The 25,678-nt window shown below is 42.6% G+C and overlaps 1 protein-coding gene across 1 annotated transcript in view; it reads left to right on the top strand.

Moving 5' to 3' along the window:
* Positions 1–25,678, top strand: part of SGK1 (serum/glucocorticoid regulated kinase 1) — a 78,192-nt gene that overhangs the window by 43,260 nt on the left and 9,254 nt on the right. Inside the window, exon 3 of the mRNA XM_059835776.1 lies at positions 6,016–6,091. Coding sequence (XP_059691759.1) covers positions 6,016–6,091 — 76 coding nt within the window. The remainder of the gene's footprint in view (positions 1–6,015; positions 6,092–25,678) is intronic.

A 25,678-nucleotide genomic window follows, 5' to 3' on the forward strand; every position in this document is an offset into this window, starting at 1 on the left:
GAGGAAGGACTCTTTCAGTAACCGAACGGGTGATGGGTGACATAGCTAGTGTGCTGTACATCCATAATGAATTGGTATCTGTTTGATGCAGCATTTACATTGCACTGCAGGTTTGCAGTTTCATTGTCGCTGGGTGCCCTGTCCTGCAAGCCACAACACAGTCCTTCAGCATGTTACATCAGCTGGTCCTATTCAAACAGATCTGCTTCCCAACATCATTAAATGCAGCTCTGGTTTGCACTGTTGAAGGCAATGAATCACAAAAGCTGTGATTCAGAGAGTGTTGTTCAGTTATGTCCCTGAGCTTGGCTTCAGGCTGGGATATGGTCCACTTGGTTCAAAAACATGAGGAAAACACAGTTAACCAAGTCTGTCCTTCTGCAGACAGATGCATTTTCTGTCAATTGGCAATGGTGAAGGAAGCTCTGGAAGAGGGTTATGTTTTTGCAGGTTAGATGGGAGCTACTCACAAAGAGCTTAGACCTGTACTGATCAGCTGCAAGCTTTACAAAATCTTATGCAGTTAGTAATTCTCCTGTTAGATACAAAGCCAGCCTGTTGTGCTCTGTTTTAACTGAGTTTTTAGGGCAGTAATAATATCTCATTCTCCCTTCCCTGATAATCTTCATAGAACAAAACATTGTCACGAATAATAAGGTCTCCCACAATTTGACAATTGCCAAGGCAAAGCCATGATATTTATTGAAAATTAAAGCTGCAGCCTGAATAAAAGATTCCTTTTATGAATGGAGGACATTTTTTCCAATAACCAGCACCTATGCCAAATGCTTTTTTGTTATATAGCAAAGATGTGATAGGAAATGATTCGAATAAATCAGTAATGCAGTTGAAGAACATCATTCTTGTCATTCTTGGTGCTTCTCCTTGGAAGAGAATCCTTCAGATCCCACCAGGGTATCTATATTGTGGCTGTTCCAGATCAAAAAACCTCTGAATATCCTTTCACAGCCAGCCTGGGAGAGCCTGCCAGTAAGAAGCTGCAATAGCCACGTCCTGGTCTAGGCAACTTCAGATTTCAGACTCACCCGGGGCTCCTGTTTTGAACACCAACACACGGCAGTCCAGTCTACTCTCATTTCAGAAGCTGCAGATGACCGTGGTCACCAGAAGTGGTGACAGCCTTTCCTGGGCACTGGGCATGGTGGTAATCTTTTGGCAGCTGCTTAGGACCTTAGCTCAGATAACACTGCTGAGACTTCAGCAGTGCTGAAGCAGTCGTGCCAAGAGAAATGTGGATGGCTCCCATTCATTTCATTGGCTAACTAGCTTTAAAGCCTGATTATAGATATTTTAGCGTCACCAACTTTATGAATATTTTCACTTTAGGTGAGCATTTCACAAACACAATACACAGAGCTAATGTACACTCAGCCCTGTCACATCCTGATGTTGTCTTCACTGGAAGAGATTGACTACAGGAATGAAGCCATAAATTTGAATATGTTAAGTGTTATAAAGAATTCAGTGACTTATTTAGATAGTTGAGAAGCTCAAGTGAAAACAGGATATTCATTGTCATCCCAGTAGCAAAACTATGCTGGATTCCAAGGCTGTGTCTTGCTGAATAAGGTAGATCCTCTGTAGGACTCCACAAAACAGCAATGAAGGCAGATAACTTTAATAAATGAGTATCATTTGGTATGTGTGAGCAACATCTTTTCTTTTTAATACAGAGTGGCTGTGATATTTAGCCTAGATCATGTATTCTGCTTCCACTGTTGGTATTGATGTCCTTTCAAGTGAACAGAATGTGCAGCCATTAATGAGCTCTTTCTGTTAAGATGTTCAGCAATGAAATAATTAAGAATGCTGCTGTGTAAATTAGGCTTCAGATTTTAAATTGCCTTTGCAGTGAATGAGACAGATCACATTTCTCTGGCTCTTGGTTCAGCAGAGCAAGTGAGGACTGGCTAAATGCTAAACATAGCAGTAGTCCCATTAAAAGCACATGCACTAGAGTCTTAGGTCATTTCTAGACCAGAAGTGTTACCTGCCTTACTAACACTGTTATTCAAAGAATAATGGGTCGTCTTTATGCTGTCTCCTTTCTCCCTTTTCAGTGGGTGGGTCCCCCCATGGCACCTTGTTGTGCGCAGTGGAGGAACGTGGACCCCACATTGCAGCAATGGAGGAAGCGATTCCCCCAGGTCCCAGTGCCACTGGGGCTCCCATAATGGGACGGAGGCACTTGTATGAATGTCTGGATGCCCTCAGCCATCCCCATGCTGGATGCCATGAGGAAGATGAGCTTTTTCAGAGTATCTCATCAAATACTTGAATCTCAACAGCCTTTCCCATTCCCTGGCCTACGCCAGCCTTTGCAAGAACAGGCAGCCAGTCTGCCTACCTTGCCTCTTTCCCAGGCTTGCTTTTATGGGCAGCCTCCAAGCTGAGGGCACACCAAGAGGTACTGCAGCTGAAGAGAACTGTGTGCCTAGGTCAAAAGGAGTAGAGAAGGAAGTGATAGAGCTGCTACTTTATTAAGTGTTTATAAAGACGGCTGTCTTTTTACTGTTTCTAAAATCAGAAAAAGCAGGATCATGCAATTAATGTCATGTTTACACAAAATACATAAAGCACTGAATTTTAGCGAAAATCAGTATTTCAAGTCAAGAGTTCACTGACATACTTCACTGACATACGAACTTGTGACTTCTACCTTGCTTTATCTTCTCCCAATGGCCCCGAGATCGGAGTAATTCCAAAATGTAGTTTAGCGCCTTTAAACTCTGCTTTGGAGACAGATCCTCTAGCATGGTTTACCTCTTGCAAATCGGAGGCTGTAGTTTTCTGCAGCTGACTCCTAGGGCAAGGCTTAGTGGGAGCAGTCCCACTTACCAGGGTGGCTGGCCTTTCAGGGTCACATTATCAGAGTACAAGAAATGTGGGAAGGGAGAAGTTGTGCTTCATGAGATGAAAGAATGTGCTATTTTCTACACCAAGTCATTATTGTATGGATATTTCTTTAAAATATTTAACCTGTTGAGGTCTTATCAGCTGTGGCTTAAGTGTACTCAGCTAGCACAAAGATTTGGCACTAGCATTAAACTGTTTGTCTCCTTTCCCCTCATTGAACTTTGGGATTGAACAATGTCAGCTAGGAAATTGACTTAATCCAGCATTTTACAAGCACCATGGTAAGCATACTCACTAAGTCAAGCGAAAAGCAAAACTTCTTCAGTGCAAGTATTATAAAGGGGAAAAATAATTTTTAAAAAAGCACCTGCAATACACGTTATTCTGTGGATATGATGGCCTTGTACTTTTTCTCACGTTAAGACAGGACAATCAACAACAAGGAAAACACACAAAAGAAACATCCTGCATACAATAACAAGTGGGCTTTCCTCAAGGATGCCTTATTTTTTGAGAACCTCAGTTGAAACAGCAGAGCAGACATAAAAATGGAAGGTGTGATTAAAGTGCCACTGTAAACACAGGTAATTGTGAAGCAATTAAAGGAGAAAAAAGATGGAAGAGCAAAATTATTGTAATGGATGTATTCATTAGCAATATGATATAAAATTAAAGCGGGCATACTATAGTGCTATAGGAGCTCCACGAGCTATTTCAAACTAGATTTCCTACCCGTTTGTGTGACTTCTGTCACTGGTGTTCTCTGTGTTTCACAAGATTGAATGCTTTTACCTTCCCACCACTGCTGTGAGATACAGAAGTGTTACTGGCTGCAGTCCTGCACACCAGCACACTTTGGAGTGCAGCAAGGTGGTTGTCAGCTCTGTGACTTGCTGGCATTAACCTGGGTGAGACACACAAGGGTGATGCTGCTGTAGCGTCAGCGCAATCCTGGCTTCTCCTGCGAACCTTCCTTCTGTCAGTGAGTACAAGTGTACAGATGAGGCGCCTTCACTCTGACCCAGTGCTACTCTTGGTTGATGGATAAGCTGGTGTTTCAGGCCCCTTGACAAAAGCCTCCATTGCCCTCACTTGCACATGCAGGGCACTGTGTGTGCATGAGGTGAGGGAAGGACATGCATCTGATCCTCCTGGGAGCCACTGGTTTTATTAACAGTGGCCTCCCTTCTGCTCTGTTCCTCTCTAGTACCTGTTTAGCATAAATTTGCTTCGTTGGGACTTGTTGCACGTGGTCCTTTGTGGCAATCACCATAGCTCTGGGGTGACTAAAAGGGCCAAGATATCATTGATATTTGTGTCACATTCAGTCAGAAAATACTCTGTACAACTTCCCAGACCTTCACCTTTGCAGGACTCTGACTGCGATGTTTCTTGTTTCATGGCAGGGTGACCAAGAGTTTCCCTTTTTACTGGACTCCATTATGGAACAGAGTTCAGGGTTTGCAGCTTTCAGCATTCAGCCTTTTATTGCTCATGGACATTACACTTCCGTCCTTGACACAGTGGCTTTGCCATACATTGTTTTGCACATACAGTAAATATGTGCTTTTCTGTAGGGACAGATCCATGTCTAGTGTCTGCTTTCCCTTGAATGCTTTTCCCTGTGTTTTCTGAGCTTGTATTCTGCTGGGCATAATCACAGTTCTGCCTGGAATGCATCAAACTAAGCACTTTCTCTCCTTCCCTTCCTTCCTCCCACACTTACTTTCTATTGCCATACTGCTTCTTTCCTACAGTCCCTCTGACTCTTTAATCACAGAGCTTTACAGTAGCTAGAACAGGGGCTGCCCTGAATGCCTGTTTCTTTCCTGTCATTCATCATGTGCTTAATCTCCTGAATAAAGATAGTCAGACATATGCCATCAGAAAAGTGAGCCACCTTTTCAATGCTTTGCAATCTTGGGCATCCTCCATCCAGCTTCACACCTGTTTGGAGTATGCCTAACAGTGGGTGAAGTTGCCATTTGAGTTGGGAATCTTTTGAATGAAAGCATTTCTTAAACTGAAAACACAAAGAACATCAGAGTTGAAAACTCTACTTGAGTGACTTACCAGAGCCCCAGACTCATACCGACAAACTCTTCAATCCTTCGGGTCTGCAGACTTTGAGAACAATGGATTTGTATGAAGAAGCACTTAAGTTTTGATGTTAGCAAGAAAATTTCTTCTGTCTTTGAACACCAGAACTTTTTGCCAAAAGCCTGTGCAGTGATTCTAGCGGGGATTCTTTACCTTGTTCTTCTGCAGCACCTTATTTGCTGTTTGACTGCTGCTTCCTATCCTGATGCTGGATGCAGCATTTCAGTGGGATGGAGAGCCTGGGAAGTACTTTGGGATAGACAAGGTTAGCAAATGTGTAATCCTGCTGACTGACTTCACCCTCACGCTCAGTTTATCACCCAGAAGCAGCACCGCTGAAGCCAGCAGCTGGTACCCTTATGAAGGTGGTACCGGAGGACAGTCACACTCCCAGTTCTCCCAAATTCTTGTGCAGCTCTGCTCCAAGCTTCTTGTGTAAATAAGAGATGTCCAGAGGGCAAGCAGTTAGATGTACCATAGTAGCAGGGATGAGGATGAAGTGTTAATCAGGGAGGGGACTAGGGGTCTGTAGCTCCTCCATTGGCTACACCTGAGGATATGCAAAGGGATTACACCTGTGGATCCCCTACCCCAAGCCCCATCCCCGTTAAGGCTGTCCCTGCCCTGGGTGAAAGAGTGGGCACAGTGGCTCTCTGCAAACAGCCCCGTGCCAGAAGGCAGTCCTGCTGGGACCCAGCCTGCCATTGCCTTTCCCTTCCCCTACCTCAGCAGGGCTGAGGCAGGAGAACAGGGCTGGCCATCTGGTCCACGGGTGTAAAATAAACATGCACGCTTTGAATGGAAAATGCAATTGAAAGTACAGTGAAAGCACAGAGCCCTTTTCTTTCCTGGAAGATTGTAGTACCTGGCACCTCATAAGTTTGCCCCTGATTATAGAAACAGCTGGAGAGGGGCCTTGCGCTGCCACCTGACACGTTTTCTTCGGGTGGAAAATAATTTTGGTCTGAAGTCTTGTAAAGCCGTAACGCAGCACAATAGGAAGTTCTCGTGACCTGATGTGTTACCTCTGTTTTTCAGACGAAGGAGCCCCACGGCAAAGGAGACTCGCTGCCCAAGCCGGAGCCCCGGCCCCTCTGGGGCGGCGAGGAGGCAGGTAGGGGCAGCGCCGCAGGGTGGGCAGTGGGGCCGGGGCGGCGTGGGGCCGGGCGGGCAGAGCTCTCTGCGGGAGGCTGCTCCTCATGGCCTTTATTCGAGGGCTGAAGTGCTTTGTCCCCAAGCCAAGCTTAACTGAAGGATGTTTTTCATGTCAAAACGAGATGTAGGCTCTCACCCACTGAGTGTTTGCGGGACAATGACGACAACAACAACAACAATAACAACTCACTTGCATGCAGGACGGCTGCAGTCCACAGTGTGCCGCACAAAGGCTCCTCAGGAATTACGCCATGGCATAATGAGGAGAAACAAAAGTATTATAACAGATCTGTTTAATAAGCCATCGGCCACATTTTGGCATTGATCTGCTATGTGAGCAGAGCTCTCGTTAGCTACCAGCAAGAGTCCTGCAAATAGGTCCGAGGGCAAAAGTGGCCACTCTGTGACCCCTGGTCTGTACACAGGAGGACCGAGGACATGAGCGCTGTGCACATGAGGAGCCTCATTAGTTTTACAAGAAGGAAGAAAGAACAGCATAGACAGCGTAAACTCAGTATGTCGAGTTCACACACATCCTTCTCACTCTGTCCCCTTTCTGTCTGGGGGTTTTGCTTTTGGGGCGGTGGGGGGGGGGGGGGCGTGTGCTTTGTTTGTCCTTACTTCTCTTTGTCTTATCATAAGCTTACATCTTATTTACAAATGAAAAGATTAACTTAGACTGTTGGTGCTGTGGTTGGGTGACATATCAGAACTGCATTTAAGCCACGAAAAGAAATGCCCCAAAAATGCTGTGGCTACACAGTGCAAATGTCCCGGTAAACATAAACCGTTCCTAGCACAACAAGTAGCTGTCAGATCCCGAGGTGAATTTCACTTGAATAGTTTGGGGATTTTCTTCCTGCTTTCTTTGCCATTTTTGCAACTGTCCCCCTGGGAAACATCCCAGAAGCCTCTGTCCCCATTAGGAGGAAATCTTTCACTTCCTTGCTTTGATTTTGAATGCTTAATGGTCCTGCTTAATTCCCCTGACCTATAACCAGTCTTGGCTTCTATGCATAGAGATTAAATGCTGATCTAGATGACAAACTTGTATGAAGCAAGTTTAGAAATACATTTAATTAACTAAACACTCTAGCTCCTTTGTGAGATCTCTCCATCGTGTGTGAATGTTGCAGGTTACGCTGATTCGTAAGCAATGTTAGCTATAGCCATAATACATTTTTTTCTAAAATATGGGAGTCCACACAGGGTAGATCCACTGATTTTAATTTGAGCAGTGCTTGCATCTGCCTGAAGTGCAGTAAGCCAGTGACCCACCTTACCCCTCTGCCAGCTGCATGGGCAGTATGAGGGCTCTCAATGTCGCTCCTGCCCTCTCTTCTTTACCAGAAGTTATTGTTCCCTCAGCTAGGTCAAGAGCTGGCTACAGGTGAAACCAGATCTGGGGAATGACCCAGTTAAAAATATAGTATTTAGGGGCCATTTCTTGGCAGTGGTGGTGGGGTGAAGGTGCTGTTCTTTTTCTTACCTAGGTTGTTTAGGTATCCAGGCTAACTTCAGTTAAAGCAGAAACAGTGCTTATGGTTTATTACTCTGGGACCTAGTCCCAGGGTAGCTGAACTTTAAAGGCTCTTCTGCCATAACCCAACTGCCCTAAATGGTTCCTTCAATGTGAGATTGCAGCAGCTGGCTGGGCAGGGACGCTTAGCTTAGCATCTTAACTCACATCTGATTTTTAAATGTTTTCCAGTGGTTATACCTATGAAGCATTTAACAACTACTTCACCATATCAGTTAATTGAACGTGATTAAAACCCAATTGCTTCACCATAACAAACATGGTAGCCAATTCTTAGGCATTGTAAAAATGCCATTAGAGGGCTAAAGCAGTGTTTCTTTTCAGGTTTCTACAACAGCAATCAAAGGTAATCTTGCTTAGCACCTGCATAATCCCCTCAGTCAGGGCTAAAGTAGTATGTCTGTATTCGAGTTACATACTGGCTTCTTGGTTACACCAGAGGACTTAAACCACTTTGAAGCAAAAGCTTGAACTCTTTTGTTGCTTTGGGCTGCAGAGTGAGCCTTATGACTCGGCTATTTTGTGCTGGTTTTATATTACAAAATGGGGTGTCCTTGGGAATGACTGCAACAGGCAAAATAATTCCTTGGTCAGGGGATGAGGAGCAAGAAGAGACAGGATATAACCATGAGAAAGCAATTTTTAAATAATTTCTCCAAATGATCTTTAAAAGCTTTATCACAGATCTGTCTGTCTGAATGAAGAGGCAGTTGTCCTAAGCCTACTGTGACCTTTCAAAGAAGTGTGTGAATTGTCTACAGCCTCAAACCACAGCTAACTTTTATAGAATTCTCCCATTATTTATCTTTTATAAATACGTATAATATGTCTCTGGGGCTTGAAAAGTAAATGGAAAGAGAAACAAAGGCCTGCCATCTATGGTTTCTACCACTGGATAACCTGGAATTACTGTGCATAACGTTAAACAGTGACACAGCAAAAGAAACGTTGCTATCCATTCTTCACAGGAAGCCCTGCCTTCATCAGAGCTCCACCAGCTTTTAAACCATGGAGGGGAAATGCCCTCCCTGCACCAGTGCCAATGCAACAGGCAAATCACAGGAGGTGGGAAACCATCCCTACAATGCTTCGCATTTCCACACATTCATTGAGCTCAAAGATATGTTGTTAGCAAGAAGCAGCTCTTACTTTTCTACATCATTTACCTCAAATTGCTCTTAATAATTTGGATTTGAAGTGCCTATTAAATAAAGCTCAAAAATGTGTGATACTTAATGCCTCTTGTTTGCAATGCCAGGCTTATTGCAGCCTTGCCAATTCTTGCAACATGATGAGTCTCATGATATTTCAAGTTTCCTTTACATACCCCTACCTGCTTGACCTAGGAGACTGGAAAGGGTGTTTAGATACTTAATATTTGTGGCTGAAGAGAAAATGTGAGCCTGTGAAGCACCTGGAAGCTCTGAAACCAGAAAGCAAGAAGAATGAATTTACCATTGATTATTTTTATTTAAAAATGGTGTGTAAACAACTTTTGTAACTTGGGGACAGTGTCTGGACTCGTGATTTTGGAACACTTTAGGTTTGCAACACTGTTCAGATTAGCAGCCATTTCATTTTCAGTCCTCTGTTCCTGTCTACTCATTTCAATTCACTACAGCATTTCACAACCGAGCTGGCAGTGCCACTTGCCTATCCAGCACAGGATTACTGTAGTCTGAGCAGTGAGCGCTTACTTGTGCCACACATTGCTCACACCAGGAGGAAAGCAGCTGTCCCTGGCCCATAATATTGCAGTTCAAGCTCAGCTCTGTGTGATTTTTGACCTTCGTACTGAATAGGTCTATCTATAGTAATGACTTTCATCACTGACAATGAGACCTACAGTATTTACTCAACCAGTTTTACCAAAGTTATTTGGGATCTTTCCCAGTCATTTTGTCTGCAGGCTACAAAACAGAGTATTTTTCTAAACCTAGTCTGCTTCCCAAATACTGTTTCTCATTGTTACATCTATAGCACTCACAAACCAGCATTTCAACATTAGACGTAGTATTACCATCTCAGACATTCAACATTCATGAGGTAACTTACTCTCTCTCTTCTCTGCCTTCCTCCCTTTCTCCCCACACTCAAAATGGTGGACTTTTAAATGGAATTTTAGGCTTTAAAGTTTGCTTGGATCATATATCACTGTGAGAGCTAGAAACTCACTACTAAGGGAAAGAAAAAGGGAGGGAGGGAGAGAAGGAAGGAAGGAAGGAAGGAAGGAAGGAAGGAGAAAGAGAGAAACAAGAAAGAAAGAGAAAGAAAGAAAGAGAAAGTGAGAGAAAGGCAGAAAGGCAGAAAGGCAGAAAGGCAGAAAGAAAGAAAGAAAGGAAGAAAGAAAGAAAGAAAGAAAGAAAGGGGAGTTTTTTATGAGACTGAGATCCCAAGATCTTTTGCATGTATTTGCACCTGCCGGGCCTGACCTTCTGCTGCTTAGCCCAAAGCTCTGCAGAATGCTCCTGCTTAGATTTGATATTATTTTACACCTACCATGGTATTCACTCTGGCAGATATCACTGGTTACCCAAGAAGCAAACCAACAGATAATCAGTCTGTTGGGTTTCCAGGCTTAATGCACTTGATAACATTGGTAATTTAATGCTCTCAACTATACTTTGAAGTTAAAAGCCCCTTGAACAGAGTGGGGAGAGATGTGTAGAAGGCTGAGGTGTAGTTTCCGTTTTTGACAGTTTATCTACAGAGCATATGCATGGGGAGATCTGCTTTTGCAGTGGGAATTAATGGACTGTCCCCCTCTGCAATGAGAATATATGGTGCCTCAAGGGAACAGCAGCCAGAGAGATAGAAATGTAATAATTGGGGCATTTGCTGGAAATGTTCCCTAGGTGCTGCACCTCACCTTGCAACTCCATTTTATACATTTTTGCAGATTGTGCTGCAAACCATGATATGCAGTGACATTGAAAACAGCCCACATAGTCAAAGAGCAGACTGAAAAAAAACCCCAAAACAAAAAAAACCCACCGTAGATGTAAAGCATTTTGTGTATGTACAAAATCCTGAAGGGACAGTGAAAGACATTCTTTCTCCTTTCTCCTCCTTGTGAAGTAAAAAAAAGCCTCCGTGAGACCTGTTGCTTACCTGACTGGCACAATGCTATTTCACAGTTCAGTGTAAATTTTGAGCCCAGGAACGGTCCTCTGAAGTCCCAGGTGGATATTCTTATTTGAGAGTGCCAGAACGCTTTACTTTGCACTTGTGGAGTTTGCACTGAAGACAACTGAGCGGCTGCCCCCCATTTGGGAGCACATAGACCTAGATTCAGTGCTCTTTGCTGTCTGTGAGGACTGGAAGCAGAAACATAATTCCTAAACATACCTGTGTTCAAAATGCAGAAGCACGGCGTTTCCCCCCCGTACAAAGCTCCCTGACCTGACCTCACCGGGGTGCAAGAGAGAGGATCGCCCCACTGACCCAGCCCTTCTCCCCAGCCCTGCTCTCCCCCCTCTCAGCACTCTGTGCTCCAGCTGTGCTTTGGGTATGGAGCAATAAAGTCAGTCAGTGCCTCTCTGCAAGGAAGCCGTCAGTCTGATTCAGCTGGCTCTGGAAAGCAAGAGTTTGTTTTTCAGACTGATTATCAGGATGGTAATTTTTTTCTCACTTTCCCACATCAGCTGACCGTCATACTTGGCTAATTTTGTCCTTTCAAAACAACATTTTTTTAAATTGCCCTCCAAACCAGCCTTGGTATTTTTTTGCCAAGGTGTGTCTCTTTGAGAAAACTAAGGCTTTACTTCCCAAACCCTAACAATTTGGTAATTTGATTTCCTAATACACAAGTTTTAAAGATTACAATTTCAAGCCCATGGCATTTCTCAGTTTAATGTAACATCAGCTTTTGTTCTACTTTTCCGTCATCTTTTCCAATAAAGCTCTTTTTCCTGACACAAAAGCTAGCACAATTAAAAATGTGATGAAACTGCTCTGAAGGCACAGCTTGAAATTCAGCTTTGCAACTTACAGAAGATAATTATTTCACATTTTATTTTTCTTTTAATGTATCCATTTATACACTACAACATGGTAGCAGATCAAAGGTCTAATAGAGCTTAATTGCAGTTAATATAAATGTCTCTCTATGTGTCATACTGAACTTGCACTAAAAAAGAAATGTAACAGTCTGGGTTGAAGGCATGTGGAGTCATTCCAGACTTACCTGGAGGACAGCCTCGCGCCCGTCTGCAGCCACCAGCGCGAGGCAGCAAGCAGGGCTCCATGGCAGCTCAGATGCTGCAGTTTGGAAGGTCTGTGGTGACCACCCATTCCACATTTTTCATGAAAAACTGTGTTCCCAGTATTTGTAGCTCCAAAGAGTTTTTTCTCAAATACAAGCCAAACCCATAATCTCACCTTTCTTCAGACCTCTGCAAAGGGGGTGGTGGTGTCACAGGTTGTCACTCTGGTTTTTGTGGCAAGAATGGAGAGGAACAGTCACCACTTTTCTGTCTGAGGAGGAGAAGAATCAGTCCCTATCTGTGTCCTTTTCTCTCTCCTGACTATGAGGGAAGGCTAGATGAGCTGGGTTTAACATAAAAACCTTCAGTGGTGGGGATTCCTCAGTACCCCTCTACTCCTTTCTTTCCTGCTCCAAGCATTATGTTATCATCCGTCAAGTCCCATTTTCTTGGAGAGCCCGTGCAGGTATAACACAGGGCTAAGTATCTGTATTTTTTAATTTTTTTTTTTTAAATCTGCTTCTTGTTCTGTTGAGTTATAAATCTGGTGTCTGACATACCACAGAGAATGGTGGAAGAGGCCAGCACAAAATGAGCCAAGCCCAGGCCCTGGAGGGCTTTCTTCCAGCGTGGCAGTAGGTGAGACTTCTAGAGGAACTGATAGGTTGGTGCCGTGCTGGGCGACAAAGGTAAGGGAGGGCCAGAGGGCAGAAAAGAGGGCACTGGAGAAAACAGCAGTGACGAGGAGGCACCACAGCCATTGCTCTCCCAGGTGCCAGAAGGATATCCAGATCTGACCTTTTCTCTTACCCTAACATTTCCTTCACCACCATGTATTTTCCAGCCAGTACCTAAACTGCGTGTTTCCCCAGCAGGGATCCGCATCTTGACTGGCAAAACCTAATGGAAAGCCCTTTTACCTGGAGTCTTGCCAGTGAAAAGAACTCCAGGCCTTATAAGAAAGTGTTATATTTTTGAAAAGGAGTATGAGGGGCATCATCCACAACCCTTTTGTGCAGTTATTCAGCTAAGCAATAAATCACACAGAAGCATGGGTTGTTCCAAGATTAACAGAGAAAAGCTCTAGGAAAATGTGGCACAGAAGAGAAGCTGAGTATCAGGAGTCTCCTGGATGTTCATTTGGATTGCTTGGCTCCTGCCCAAGGAGAACTATTGCTATGTATTTTATAGGCATTGAAATAAACTTAAAGAAGTGCTTATAAAAAAAACATAAAAAGGCCATATTGAATGATGCCCCCACAGAAAAATTAAAACACTCAGTTGCTATATTTTTTCTGTATTTTTTTCTGTTGTTTCTAAAGGTGACCTTGAAATTGGGAACGTGCCCATGTTGCTTCCTTACACAGAAAAAAGATGGTATTTTGTCTTTTGTAATGCAAGTGCAAGGTCTCTCTGTATTGTATTTTTCTGCAATATATTTTGCAAGAGAAATCTGTGTGACTGCACTTCTCAAAGGGTTAGGTTCGTCCAGGAGGGGGGAACCCTAACCAAGGTAGTTCTGTGTTCATCAGCCCTTACCATCACTCAGCAGAAATGGAGCCCGTAACAAAACAGCCTGATCGAGGAGAGGTTTAATTGTTTTCACACCAATGCAAATACTCTGAGGTAAACGTATTTAAGAGAGAAAGGCTAACTAAGGCTTGCTATTCATTATCCCCTAATTACCTTTCAAGGCCTTAGGCAGAGAGCTGGCTGTCCCCAGACTGATTGCTTTAGGAAAAAGGGGAAAGCTTCCTCAAAGAAACCTACTGCTTTTCCAACTCCTACACAGGAGATAGAAGGCTTCTGTCCATGTGAAGAAACAACAATATTGTAAACTTCTTCATGTAAAACGTAGCAATGGCTGATGTCTATGACTGTATTAAAGGCTCAAAAACCTTCCCACTTCTCAGTAACGGGTGTGATCCCAGTTGCCAGTATGAAAAAGCATTCATTTTAAATTATGTCAACAATCATCTCGTTCCTTGATACACGCTGTACTCTCAAGGAGACACTTATATCTGCTTTGTCACCGTACACCTCAGAAGGCAATTTGTGAATATCAGTTCAGTGGTTATGGAAATTAATTCAAAACCTTTTATTATAATCAGACTTTAATATGTTGGAACGAAATTGCTTAGTTTACCTGAGATACGCTATCATTTTCATTTAGCCTATCACAGCATTCAAACAGCATTGTCTGGAGGTAATGGCTGAAGAAGACAAGCTCTTGTCTGCCTAAACACAGCAGCATAAACTCATTTACTGCAAATTAAAACAGATGGAAAATTGCTGTTGCTTTTAACATAGCTGCACAAAAAATTAAGTTCGCAAATATGTTAAAAGTAATTGTAGCAAATGCAAGATTGTGGCTTACAACCTATGTCCTAAACAAAGTATTTCAAGCATCCCAGTAAAAATAAGTTAATTTATTCAGAAGAAGGAATTGGAAACTGTAAAAGAAACACCTCTCCACAAAAAGCATTGGATGCCTATGGACAGCCCCAGGAAAAAAAAAAAAAAAATGAGCAAAGATTTCGTCAGAATAACACAGAGAAAAGTCATAAATATTGAAACAACAAATAAAGAACTTTTCTTTTATAAACACACGTATGTATCATCACATGGATGTGAATCATCCCACTAAAACTAAGGAGGCTACTTACCTACCTAAAAATAAATACACTGGTTTGTAGAACTGAGAGTGTACATTCTAATACAGGGTGACCTACCATGCCCTGGGGTCTATACATATCCTTTAAGATTAAATATAACATCATCTGCAGGACTACTTTAGAATCAGACTGTAGCTCAGGAGCAGCCAGACTGGGGGATAGAGATACTTCTGTCAGTACAAACTTTTTCCTCTTACGGCTGTTGTTACGTGACAGATGTATCAGAATTGCAACACAGTTTTAGCCACTGAAACTACAGGTTCTGCTCTGCTGGGCACATGTTTGCTAGGCTCTCAGCACTGCGCTCTGCCTCCACGTCTTTCAGCACCTGCAAGAACATCGAATTTTGAAAGGCAGTGAAAACTGAAAGGACACTGTCTGCATGAAATACATTCAGTTTAAAGCAAGAGTTAGAGTATTTTGTTTATGCCAGAATTACCATAAATGTTCAGGTTGGTTTATATTATCCTTCCCTTAAAAAAAAAAAAAAAAATCCTCCTCTTCCAGTTCAGGAGGGACTGGCTAACTAAGGGACAGCATGGCGAACTCTACATTAAGTGTTCTGAGAGGACAAGTACATGATTTTGCAGTGTTAGAGTGCTGCTTAGAGGGGCCCTGTGAGCCGCTCAGCCCATCCCACCCCAAGGCCAGACTATGGCCAGCACTGGAGCAGGTCCGTGTGGCTTTGTCTGGTTGAGGCTTGGAAACCTCCAAGGATGGGGTTTCCTCCGACTCTCAAGGAAGCCTGTTCCCAGCCTGCATTACCCTCCTGGTGGGCATTTTGTTTCCTAATGTCCAAGCTGAGCACTCATCTTGCTGCCATTGCCCTCTCTTGCACCTTCTGTTACCACTGAGAAGAGTTTGTCTCTGGTGTCATTATAGCTCCTCGTCATGAAGTCATAGGCTGCTGTTCAACTGCTTTTGGCCTCCTCTTCATCAGATTATACAAGCCCAGCCCTTCAGCCTCTCCTCAGTGGTCCTGTGCACTAGACCCCTGACCATCCTGGTAGCCCTCCGCTCTGTCTCTCTCCAGTTTCTTGACATCCTTCTTGAAGTGGGTCGCCAAAATTGTGCAGAGTTCTCCATATTCTATTTGACTCCACCCTATGAAATAAAAACGTGAGAAAGTAATCTCTTTCACTTGAAATAATTTTGAAGATGACTTTGAACTCATGATGTTCCTCTGAAGATGACTGTAGCTGATGATGTTGCTTTCAAAGTGCTGGCTTCAACTTGAAGCAGCCAGGAAGAAAGAAAGGCCTGAGGGAGAAGAGAAAGGGAAATGCAGGAGCAGACTAAGGAAAAAAGATCACTCCAAGGAGCAGTGGAAAGGATGGAAAGAAGTCAGAGGAAAAACAAGGCTGAAAAAGAAGAGCAAGGAGCAGTGCAGAAAATTATGCCCTGTCACTATTGTTACACTATGATCCAGGACAAATGTAGACTAATACAATCTACTTAGCAAATTGGGAAGGGTCATGTTTGAAATCATTTAAGCTAACAAGTTTCATTCTCTGGAGAGGTGAAAGCCAATGGCAAAAAGAGTCCTCCAAATAATTGCCTCGCTCTACATTTCACTGAGTATGTTGCTCAGGAGCTTTACCATGACAGCCCTTGAAATATATCTTTCATTTATTTCAGTCCCTTTGTAACTCTCTAGGAGCATTACATTTCTGTCTTGGAAGGGACGGTCCAAAACACCCTCTGTCAGGGATTTTGTCTCAGCTTTCTGTGCTGCCCTCTTGCACCAGCATATCCAAGCTTGACTCTGCCTCCAAGCTGACTGAAGAATGACTGAATAAGGAGAACCAAATCTGGAATTTGAATTGGTCCTCCTGGAAATGCTATTTGAAGTCTTCAAAACAATGAATAAATTGTCCATACAAGGACTTCCTCGAAAAATTACTTCCTTGCATTGAGGGCAGTATACCACCCTCCCCACAACTCTGCAAAGATCTGACTAGCAACAACTTGAGCAGAACTTCACTTTACACAAGAAAAACTGTCATATATTTGGACTTGGCTTCTGGGGAAAAAAAAAATTAAAAATCATGTGACAAAACCAAAGGAGCGAACTGCCCTGACATCACGGGGGTTGGCAGTGTACTCCAGACCAGACAATGTTTATGGCAAGATGAGAGCTAAACTTCCTCTCCTGTCAAATCTGTGCATGGTGGAGAAGTGCCTGGCCAGGCAGGTTCAGAAAGGGCTTTCATCATGTTCGCACCTTGCTGCCTCGAATACTTCCCTGGAGTTTTTGCAGTGCAGATGTGACTGTATCCCAGAGTTTCTGGAGGCAAAAGAGAACCGATTCCCGTCAGAAAAGACAGCCTTGAAAATAGTTTTCTCTTTTTATAGAAGTCAGAGGGTTGTTTGTGATTCTTGCAGCCCAGAATGTCTCTACAACACTGCAGTTTCAGAGGCACGTTCTGTTGTGCACAACCTGCCTTCAGCTGTTGTGCCGAGTTGCTATGCGCTCATGCTGACAGCTGTTGTGTTTCGCTCCAAATTAGTGCCTGCCTTTCGCTCCAGAGTGAAGTAATACCTACCCGCAGGGCCAGATTCCAGTTCGCTATGGAAATGCCCCCAAAACAAGTGAAAATACTACCAAAACAGATGCTTTGTACCCATTTCCTGATCAGTCACACACGCTACTTCCTCTTTCTATATGGAGTTCCCCACGCACTCCCACACCAGTTCCCTTTTTTTTTCTTTCCTAGCAGTCTAAACATTCCGTGTTGTGAAAAGAACTCCGCATCTCAGCAGTTCCACATTTCTTGTAAGCCGGCCCTGCAGAAGTGTCAGGATGCCGAGCCATGCTCGTGAATGATGGCGTACAGCCTGGAAGCCTGTTTTTCTTCCTGTGGAGCCAATCTGAAGTAAAATATGATTTCGAAATCTATTTAAAGATCTACCAGGAAAATGATAGTGAGTGATGAAAGAGGACCTTTTACAAGTCAATAGATGTAAGATATTAATCAAATAGTTTTTCATCAGTTTAGCATTCTTAAATTGCTTTAAGAGCATTTGAATTGCCACTTCAGTCCAAGCAAAGGTCCGCTTGGCCCAGGACCACACCTCCAGTAATGGTCCGTGTTAGATACCATTGAGAGGTGTTTCTCAGCTTGTGGCCTCTGCAGTACTGGTAGTCATTAAACATTAGATGGTGACCTAAAAAATGGTCACTTTTTTTTTCTAAGTAATCAGTCAAAGGAAACACAGAAATATAAAGTAATAATATTCTCAAAACATTCTTGAAAAAGGCAAGTGAGTGAACACTCAAAGCTTAGCTTCATTATAGTTGTTTGTGAATTTAAACCTTATAACTATGTTGTACAAGGTGGTCCATGGATAGTTTTCCAAAAACCTAAGCAATCCCTGAATTAACAGGATTTGAGAGACCCTGTTAAAAGGGAAGGCACAAGATACTCAGAAACGCTCAGAGAAGTTTATTTCCTATCCTGGCAGTCACAAATAGGCTTATACAACAAAGTGGGACCTAATGTCTCAGGCTCATAATATTCTTCAATATTTAAAAAGACCACATCTGAGAATAAAAATGTGTATAAAGAAAACACACTCATTATATTAATGAATTAATGTTGGTTCTCACAGTTTCTAACATCATAACAGCCTTCCCCCTCAAGAACAAATCACATTTCCCTATTAAGCTGTCTTTAACAAATGTGTTCACTAGTTCATTAGTCATTACTGTACATATAAGTATGTTCCAGTGAGCACAAATGGACAAATAGAAGTCCTTTTATATTATTCTATGACTCAGTTCACACAGCCAAAGTGACTTGGAAGTTTACTAGTTGTGGTTGCAGCACCTAAAGACAAATACATTTGAAATAAGCAGAGTGAATGCTCTGGGGCTTGAGTGATTACAGATCTTTCATCAGTGGGACCTGAGGCTAGAGGAAAGAGCTGTAAGTTCTGTGCACGCTGTTCAAATTAGAAAAGTTAAACAAGCTAGAATAAATACATATTAGAATAAAAACATGATCACAGCGATAAATATATATGTATACATAATAATGAAGATGAGAAAAACATGGTCTGTAAAAAATACTTCAGAGTGCTATCTCCAGACAAAGCTGAGCATACTTTATTACCATGTACTATCCATTTTGAAGCAGGTAAAGTGAAATCAAAAAAGCATTATGCAGATGTAGAGAGTTACTACTCAGCTCATTGTATTTTATACTTTCATACGTCAAACACTGGCACAAACAGGTTTTCGTCCTTTCTGAGAAATTCCCTGACTTCCTCTGCTCCTTGTCTGCCTATACGTCATTTCTGTAAAAAGTGCTAAGAATCTCAAAATTGCGGAACATGTCAAAATTAGACCTCTATTTGCAAACCTGATGGAAACTGGGAGAAGACAGCATTTGATTTTGATTCAGAGTCCAATAACTGTGATTTCAACCACTGTTTTGAGTCCATCAGTCTGGGTCAGTCACTAAATGAGCAAAACTGTTGTCAAATTTTGCCTTGTAGGAGGTGGACTATATGTCCAACAAGTTGAGCATGGGATTGGAAGTCACAAGCCCTGCAAAATGCTTATTCTATTTCAGGCTCATCATATGACAATGACCCAAGTCATCCAACTTCCCCATTTTTTCATTATTTAAAATGTCACTTAATATTTGCCTGTGTGAGGGCTTAAAGAGCTCTGGATAAACACATGCATAAGTGAAAATCATTGCTAAGTGAAAATCATGAATAACAGCACTAGTAACACAATTCCCTATAACTGTAGAGAAGTCCTCAGTGCTATGCTTTGCAAGTGACTAAAGCTGCCATTGGCAGCTACATTGTTCATACCCTTTCTGTATTTAAACTGTATATTTGCCCTCAGTGGTTCATCTGTCTACACAAGTGGTACAACACCAAAGGCCAAAAGTCTTATTCTCAATCCTTTATCTCACTGGACAGTACTTTGCTTAACCTTTTTATGCTTCAACTTCTTCACCTGGTACTTTATCTCTATTTCTAAAGAATTCCACTGTCAGCAAAATACGAACTGCTTAGTAATATTTCCTATATTGCAGCAGGCTGAGACGAGTTTGCAACATGCCAGAATTCCAGGAGTTAATTTTTCTAAAGTCCTACTAAAAATACATGGAGAAAGTTGATTTTCTTTCTCCTGGTCTTTTTTTTCTTTTTCCCTGAAGACAATATTCTACAGCATTATTAAACCTGTCTTGTATGAAAGGTCAATGCATGATATTCAGCTAGGCAGAGCGGAGAGTTGTTGTGTTCATCTCACTGCAGGTATAGAGACTAGTGTCACTCTGAAAATTAGGCACCATTCACACTGCATTCACCAGTAATCCAATATGCTAGACCTGCTCTTCCCCACTCCTGTATACAAATATTTTCTGAAAAAAGCAGTGTTACAAGGTTGTGATGAGAAGCGGTACAGAAGTATCAGCAACTATTTGGAGCGTGGCACACTTCCAAATCTGTATCCTTTTTTTACAAGGTTAAAATGGCAATGCAGTCAATGTGTGTAAGATCAGGGGTACTACGCTTACTGTTTGCCTTGCACACTGACTAAGCAGGCTGGGATGCACATCTGTCTCCAGCTTCAGCTGTGCCAGCTGAAGAGGCTGTGCCCAGGTGCTCATCGCTTGGCTGACTAATGCAAGTTAGTGGGAGCTCCCACATGGAGATCTGCCAGCTGATCCAAGGGTTGGTAACACCCACCATGTGGGTGCTGATGAGCAGCTGCAGATGCACTGGGTGAGGAAGCCCTTGCTGAAGGCTGGAAAGGTCATACACTCACAGCCTGTGGTCTACTGCATGATTATGCATGGGTGGGTGTCTGTGCTTGTCAAAACCTCCTGATTTTTATCCTTGAATTGGATGAGAATTTTGAGATAGTCAAGCTTGAGTTAGGAGGAGGAGACAAGAATCCTCAGGGGTAAAGTTGTTGGACCTGATATATGTAGCAGCAAATGGAAGTCTGTGTTGACAACCAGGCTAGATGTTCTAGCAGCAACTTTTGGTCCTGAAGTCTAGTAAACCGATGGCCAAAACATTTGAGCTTGGCTGCCTGAAGTTAAGCTCTTCTTTTTGGAATCACGTAAAGCACTTACAGAGAAATAAAAGCAGCTTCTAACAAAGTAAATGAAACCCATATCAAAGGTTGCCAATTCACTTTAGGGCTTAAGGTGTTAAAAAAATTTGGACTAACTGGAATACTACAAAGAGATTCACAGTGCAGTGAATGACTGAACAGGTTTGAAAATAGCATCTGGAAGTGAAAAAAAGAAATTCATGCTGCAGATGTTTGTGGCTTTTTCTTTCTGTGTCTGCCTATGAAACAGCTGTGGGACTTTTTTGCCTTACAGTAATATTCTTTGTGGTGATCGTGTGCTGTCGGAAAAGCACTTTCCTGGCATTTCTGACATGTTGGACGGTGGCAGGTGACACTACCAGTTGCCAGTTCAATGTGGATACACTTATACTTATTTCCCTTCCCCACAAATCTGGATTCAGGTCCTTTCTCGACTACAAGAAAACCTTTTAGGTGTCAGTGTTTCCAAGTCCCACATTTTTCACTCTGATTGGTAGCTCCTGCTGGGAAGGGAACCAGGGCTATAATAGTATCAGATATCTAGGTAGGATTCCACCAAGGTACAGCAGATGCCTGCAGTGCCTGCTCTGGCTCTTGCCATCCTAAGTTGTCTGTTTACAATGCATGTAATTACATGAATGAGGTTGGCAGATATGGAATATATATTGCTGTACAGTAATCTTAATCCAGTTCTTAGAGTGGGAGAAAGTTAACTTTGCATTTAATTTTTGGTTCTGCCACAGGCTTCCCTTGGATGAGACACATTGTCTACCCTGTGGTTTAATTCCCACTTTTATAAAATAGAACTAATACTTCCATATCTCTCTGAGATTATATCAGGCACAGTGCAAGGCAACATGACGTCAACTAATTTCAAGAAAGCTGGTATGTCTTGTCTATCCAGCACAATACAGAACCGTGCAGGGCTACTAGCTTGAAGCCAGGCTATATAACGCATCCTTGAGGAGCACTATGGAGCATTATACCAGTGTTACAAGTCTTCTCCCAGGTCCATAGCTACACTGGACTGAGCCAGGTCAGGAATCTCTGCCTATCATTTAATTTAATTTTAATTTAAACTTGCCCGAAGATTTTATCTTTTTATATAAATATATATAAAGAAGGAAAAAAAATACCAGCTCTCTCAGAGTATGCTGAAAATATGGTCCTTTAAAATAATTCCACATCTTACACATGTGAAGCTTCAGAAATAACAACAAAAAAAAAATCACCTCTGATTCAAAAACACCTCTACCTACCTGTGGGTTTCAGTCCCAAATTCCTTCAAGTCAACATTAGACACTGCCTGATTCAGGCCACAGATGCGCTGAGCTGCCTTCAGGGTGCTTATTTGTCTCTTCTGAGCAAGGAGGGTACCTTTGGTGAATATATGCCTACCTCAAATGCCAAAACTTAAGGGTAAATATATTATGAATATATAAATACATATTTTGACTCCATTTTGGACCAGTTGCCTAGGGCAAAATCAACACTTCTTCCCTCACCCTCTAGCTTAGACTAATTAGTCTACTTTCAGAAATACTGTAATAACCCCATTGAAAGCAATGGACCCAGATAACTAAGTAGCAAATATGTCCTAAAGTAACAGATTACTAGAGAGAAATCCCTATAGACAAAGCCCTGTTTAGCATGTATGCTGTGCACCCTTCTGCCCAGGAAGCCTCTTACACTTTCTGAAAGAAAATCTCCTAGAAATAATGAGTATTAAAGCAGCTGACATAATGGCAAGAGACATGGTGGTATCACCAAAAGGAAAAGCATTAAGACCTGACAGTGTGAGCCTCCTTTTAGCAGGCCTCTGTTTTCATATCCAATTCATCTCCGAGAATCCAAGTTGCTGTTTTCAGTTAGCAGCCAGCTGAACCCCTCTCTAGCAAAAATTCCTCTCTTTGACTAATTTGCTCACTATTTACAGCATTTGGTGCCTTAACTCCAAGGCTTCTGGAGGGCTCATAGGCTTAAAGGGATCTTTCTTTCAAGATAATGAACTACAATGGTGATGATGGGGGTTTCCGTATACACATAAAAGGCAGTGAGATCCCGTGGCAGCAAACACCTTGTGGAACACTAGATGAAGAGATAAGGGAAAGACAGATGACCTGATAGCCAGGTTGGATTAGCTATCATTTGTATTTTAGCACATACGTTCAAGCGTGAGGTACAGGGAAACTTGTTCAGATTGTATCCTTGATAGAAAATGCCTAAATCTATCTCTGCTATTATCCTTCAAAAGGTAAAGTTTTGGAAGGAAAATCTGAGTGCCAGAGTCAGCACAGTGAATGCTTACACTGTTCATTCTGGAGCACGTACAAGCTCCTCACATTAGGCTGCCTTGTGACCAAAGGAGACCAGCAGAGTGAATTCATAGCATCACTAAGAATCTTCATTTTTCTTACGAGCCTTTTTTTATCACTTTTCAATCTTATGTTCTCACCTCCCTTACCAAACTAGCATTATTCAGTTCTGATAAGACCAAACTCTGTGCAGTCACAGCACATTATTTTAAGTTCATAACAACAATAACAAATTCAAGTACCTGTCATCCAACCTGGTTTTATGAGGACTCTAAGCTAGAGAGGCTACACAACATTGCCAGGATTTATACTAATCTGGGGGCGGCGGGTGGCAGGGGTGGTAGACTCAGAGGAAGGCACACAAATGTGCTGCTTCTGCAGTCACCCGCCTCTGACTGCTTCAGGTTGAAATACCTGCAACATTTCCTCATAAGGTCGCAGTGGCAACAACTCTGTTAGACTCAAATCAATGTGCTGGAATTAAGATGGAAGTTAGGGCCATCGTTTATCAGCTGTTTTAACTAGAGGTCAGTGCATCTAAAGGATGCTGTAATTTTCCACTGCTTTCTACAAGGACGGGAATTACTTTTTTCTCAGTACAGCCCTGCATCACTCTGTGATCCTGTGAATGTAATCCCTTGGCACTAAAGCCTCTTATTGACAATGCAGTAAACCTGCTCCATAAGCATCAGAAAAAGGAAATAAAAGCTGTTCCAAATTTGTGTTGGCAAAATATGACACTGAAATCAATTAGATGTTTCCAGATCAATAGGGGCTTCCGTCAATAAACCTCCTGTCAGAACAATGTCTAGCAGACCTGTTGACAGCATTTGAAAGCTCCTGATTTAAAATCTCTCTTGAGGTTGTTATTAAAGCTGTTATTCAGTTCCTTATCTATTTGCTGCTACTTGTAGACATCATTTGTGGGGGCAGGCTGAAGGTCTTGACAAAGTTTTGGCTGTTGCACATGAAACTTAATTACAAGGTCAGAGACAAGAACTTGTTTGTTGGGGATTTACAGGAGGAAAAGAAAAGCTTTTGAGATTGTGTTTCAGAAGACAGATGCTGTTAGGAGTGCAATCTCCTTTTGTATTTGGGGGCTATGTCGTTCCTGCAGTCCAAGGCTTTAATTCCATCTTTGTTTAATGAACCCAAAGCCAAATACTGCTGAAAATATTTGCACAATTTTGGGAAGCTTCCTTCCAGAGTCAGCCAAGTAATTCTAGGAACAGTTCAACCTTCTACATCCTAAAGTCTTGATTCAGCCAGATAAGTAAGCAGGAATTCATTCATTCAGCATTGAATTCATTGCCAAACTGAAGTTCAGAAGCTATCTGAGAATCTAATTCCTGAAGGATGGAGGCACTGAATTACATTCATAAATCTTCCTCTGCAGCGGACAGTGAGGACCAGGACAGAATCGGAGGAAGAGAGCTCACAAATTCCAGCTACCATGTGGGCTGCTGAAGCCTCTGACCTTCCTGCAGGGCAAGAGGGAAAAGTTTCTGTGTGCCTCACAAACACTGTCAGGCAAGACTAACATCTGTCTGTCCGCTGCAGATGAGGAAACCCTCCAAACAGCGAGAGTTCTCTAGGGAGACTCATTTCCACAGTCCAGCTACTGCTGAAGGTGCTTTGAACTGCATTAGCCAGCACAGGCCCACACTAGTAATGTGTGTGTCTTCATTCTTTAAGATAAATTGAATCACATCCCTCCTGGCTTTACATTGGGCATGTCCCTAACTCTGGGTCAGCAGGACCCTGGGATTACCCATACTGGTAAGCCAGCATGTCGTGCCTGTTCTGCCCTTACGCCTTTGTCGCCCACAGCTCCAGCAAAGTCTGTGTGTTTCTGCATCTCTCACAGCCCAGCAGCGGGGCCCTGGTCTGGATGATGGCATGGTGAAGAGCTTGATGAGCATCTGCTTACCTAGTGCTACTTTTACATAGAATACAGTTATTTGGCAGAGTCAGATGCTTTACATTAGGTTACAAATCAAATCAGTTCTCTTTCTTCTTGCCAGTAAGCAGCAGTTCCTGGGGTTTTGTGAGTTGGTTAAACTCTGTGACTATAAAAACAGTATCATGTCACTCAGAAGTGCAATAGAAGACTATCAGAATGAAGGTATGGGCCCAAGGTCCATGTAGGTCAGTCTGGGTTACCAGCACCAGCTAGCAGTGCACTGCTAAGGGAGAGGGCAAGAACAGGCAACTCTTAAGTGATTTGCCTCTAAAACAGCCCTGGCTCCCAGGAATTCATGGTCCAGGAACATTCCAGGTCAGATGCGCCACCTTTGTAGTCAAATCTTTTTTTTCTATTGTTTTGTCCAGCCATTCTTGAACCCATCCACACTTTTGGTGTGCACAGATCCTGGGGCAAAGAGTTCTGTAACTTTTAATATTTGTGTGGAGTCTCCCTTTCCTTTCTATTTTGAATGTCCACCTTCTACTTTACTCATTTTACTGTGGAAAAATTATTTAGAAGTTCAGGACAATTTGTCAAAATTTTAGCCTGAGGGAGAAAAGTAACACGAGTGTGAAACACCACAGGAATTGATTTTTCTCTTATATTTACTTTTCAGCTGTGCGCTCCTAACCCACTGACTTTACAAATTCTTGATGCAAAGCCTTGCAATTTATTGAGATTTTCACAATGTCGGATGCTTTTCTGCAAGACTTGGCTTTCGAATAAGGGGATCTTTGGGTACCTTTTCCTTGCTTGTGTT

The sequence above is a fragment of the Gavia stellata genome, chromosome 2 (assembly GCF_030936135.1).
Source record: "Gavia stellata isolate bGavSte3 chromosome 2, bGavSte3.hap2, whole genome shotgun sequence".
Lineage (NCBI taxonomy): Eukaryota > Metazoa > Chordata > Aves > Gaviiformes > Gaviidae > Gavia > Gavia stellata.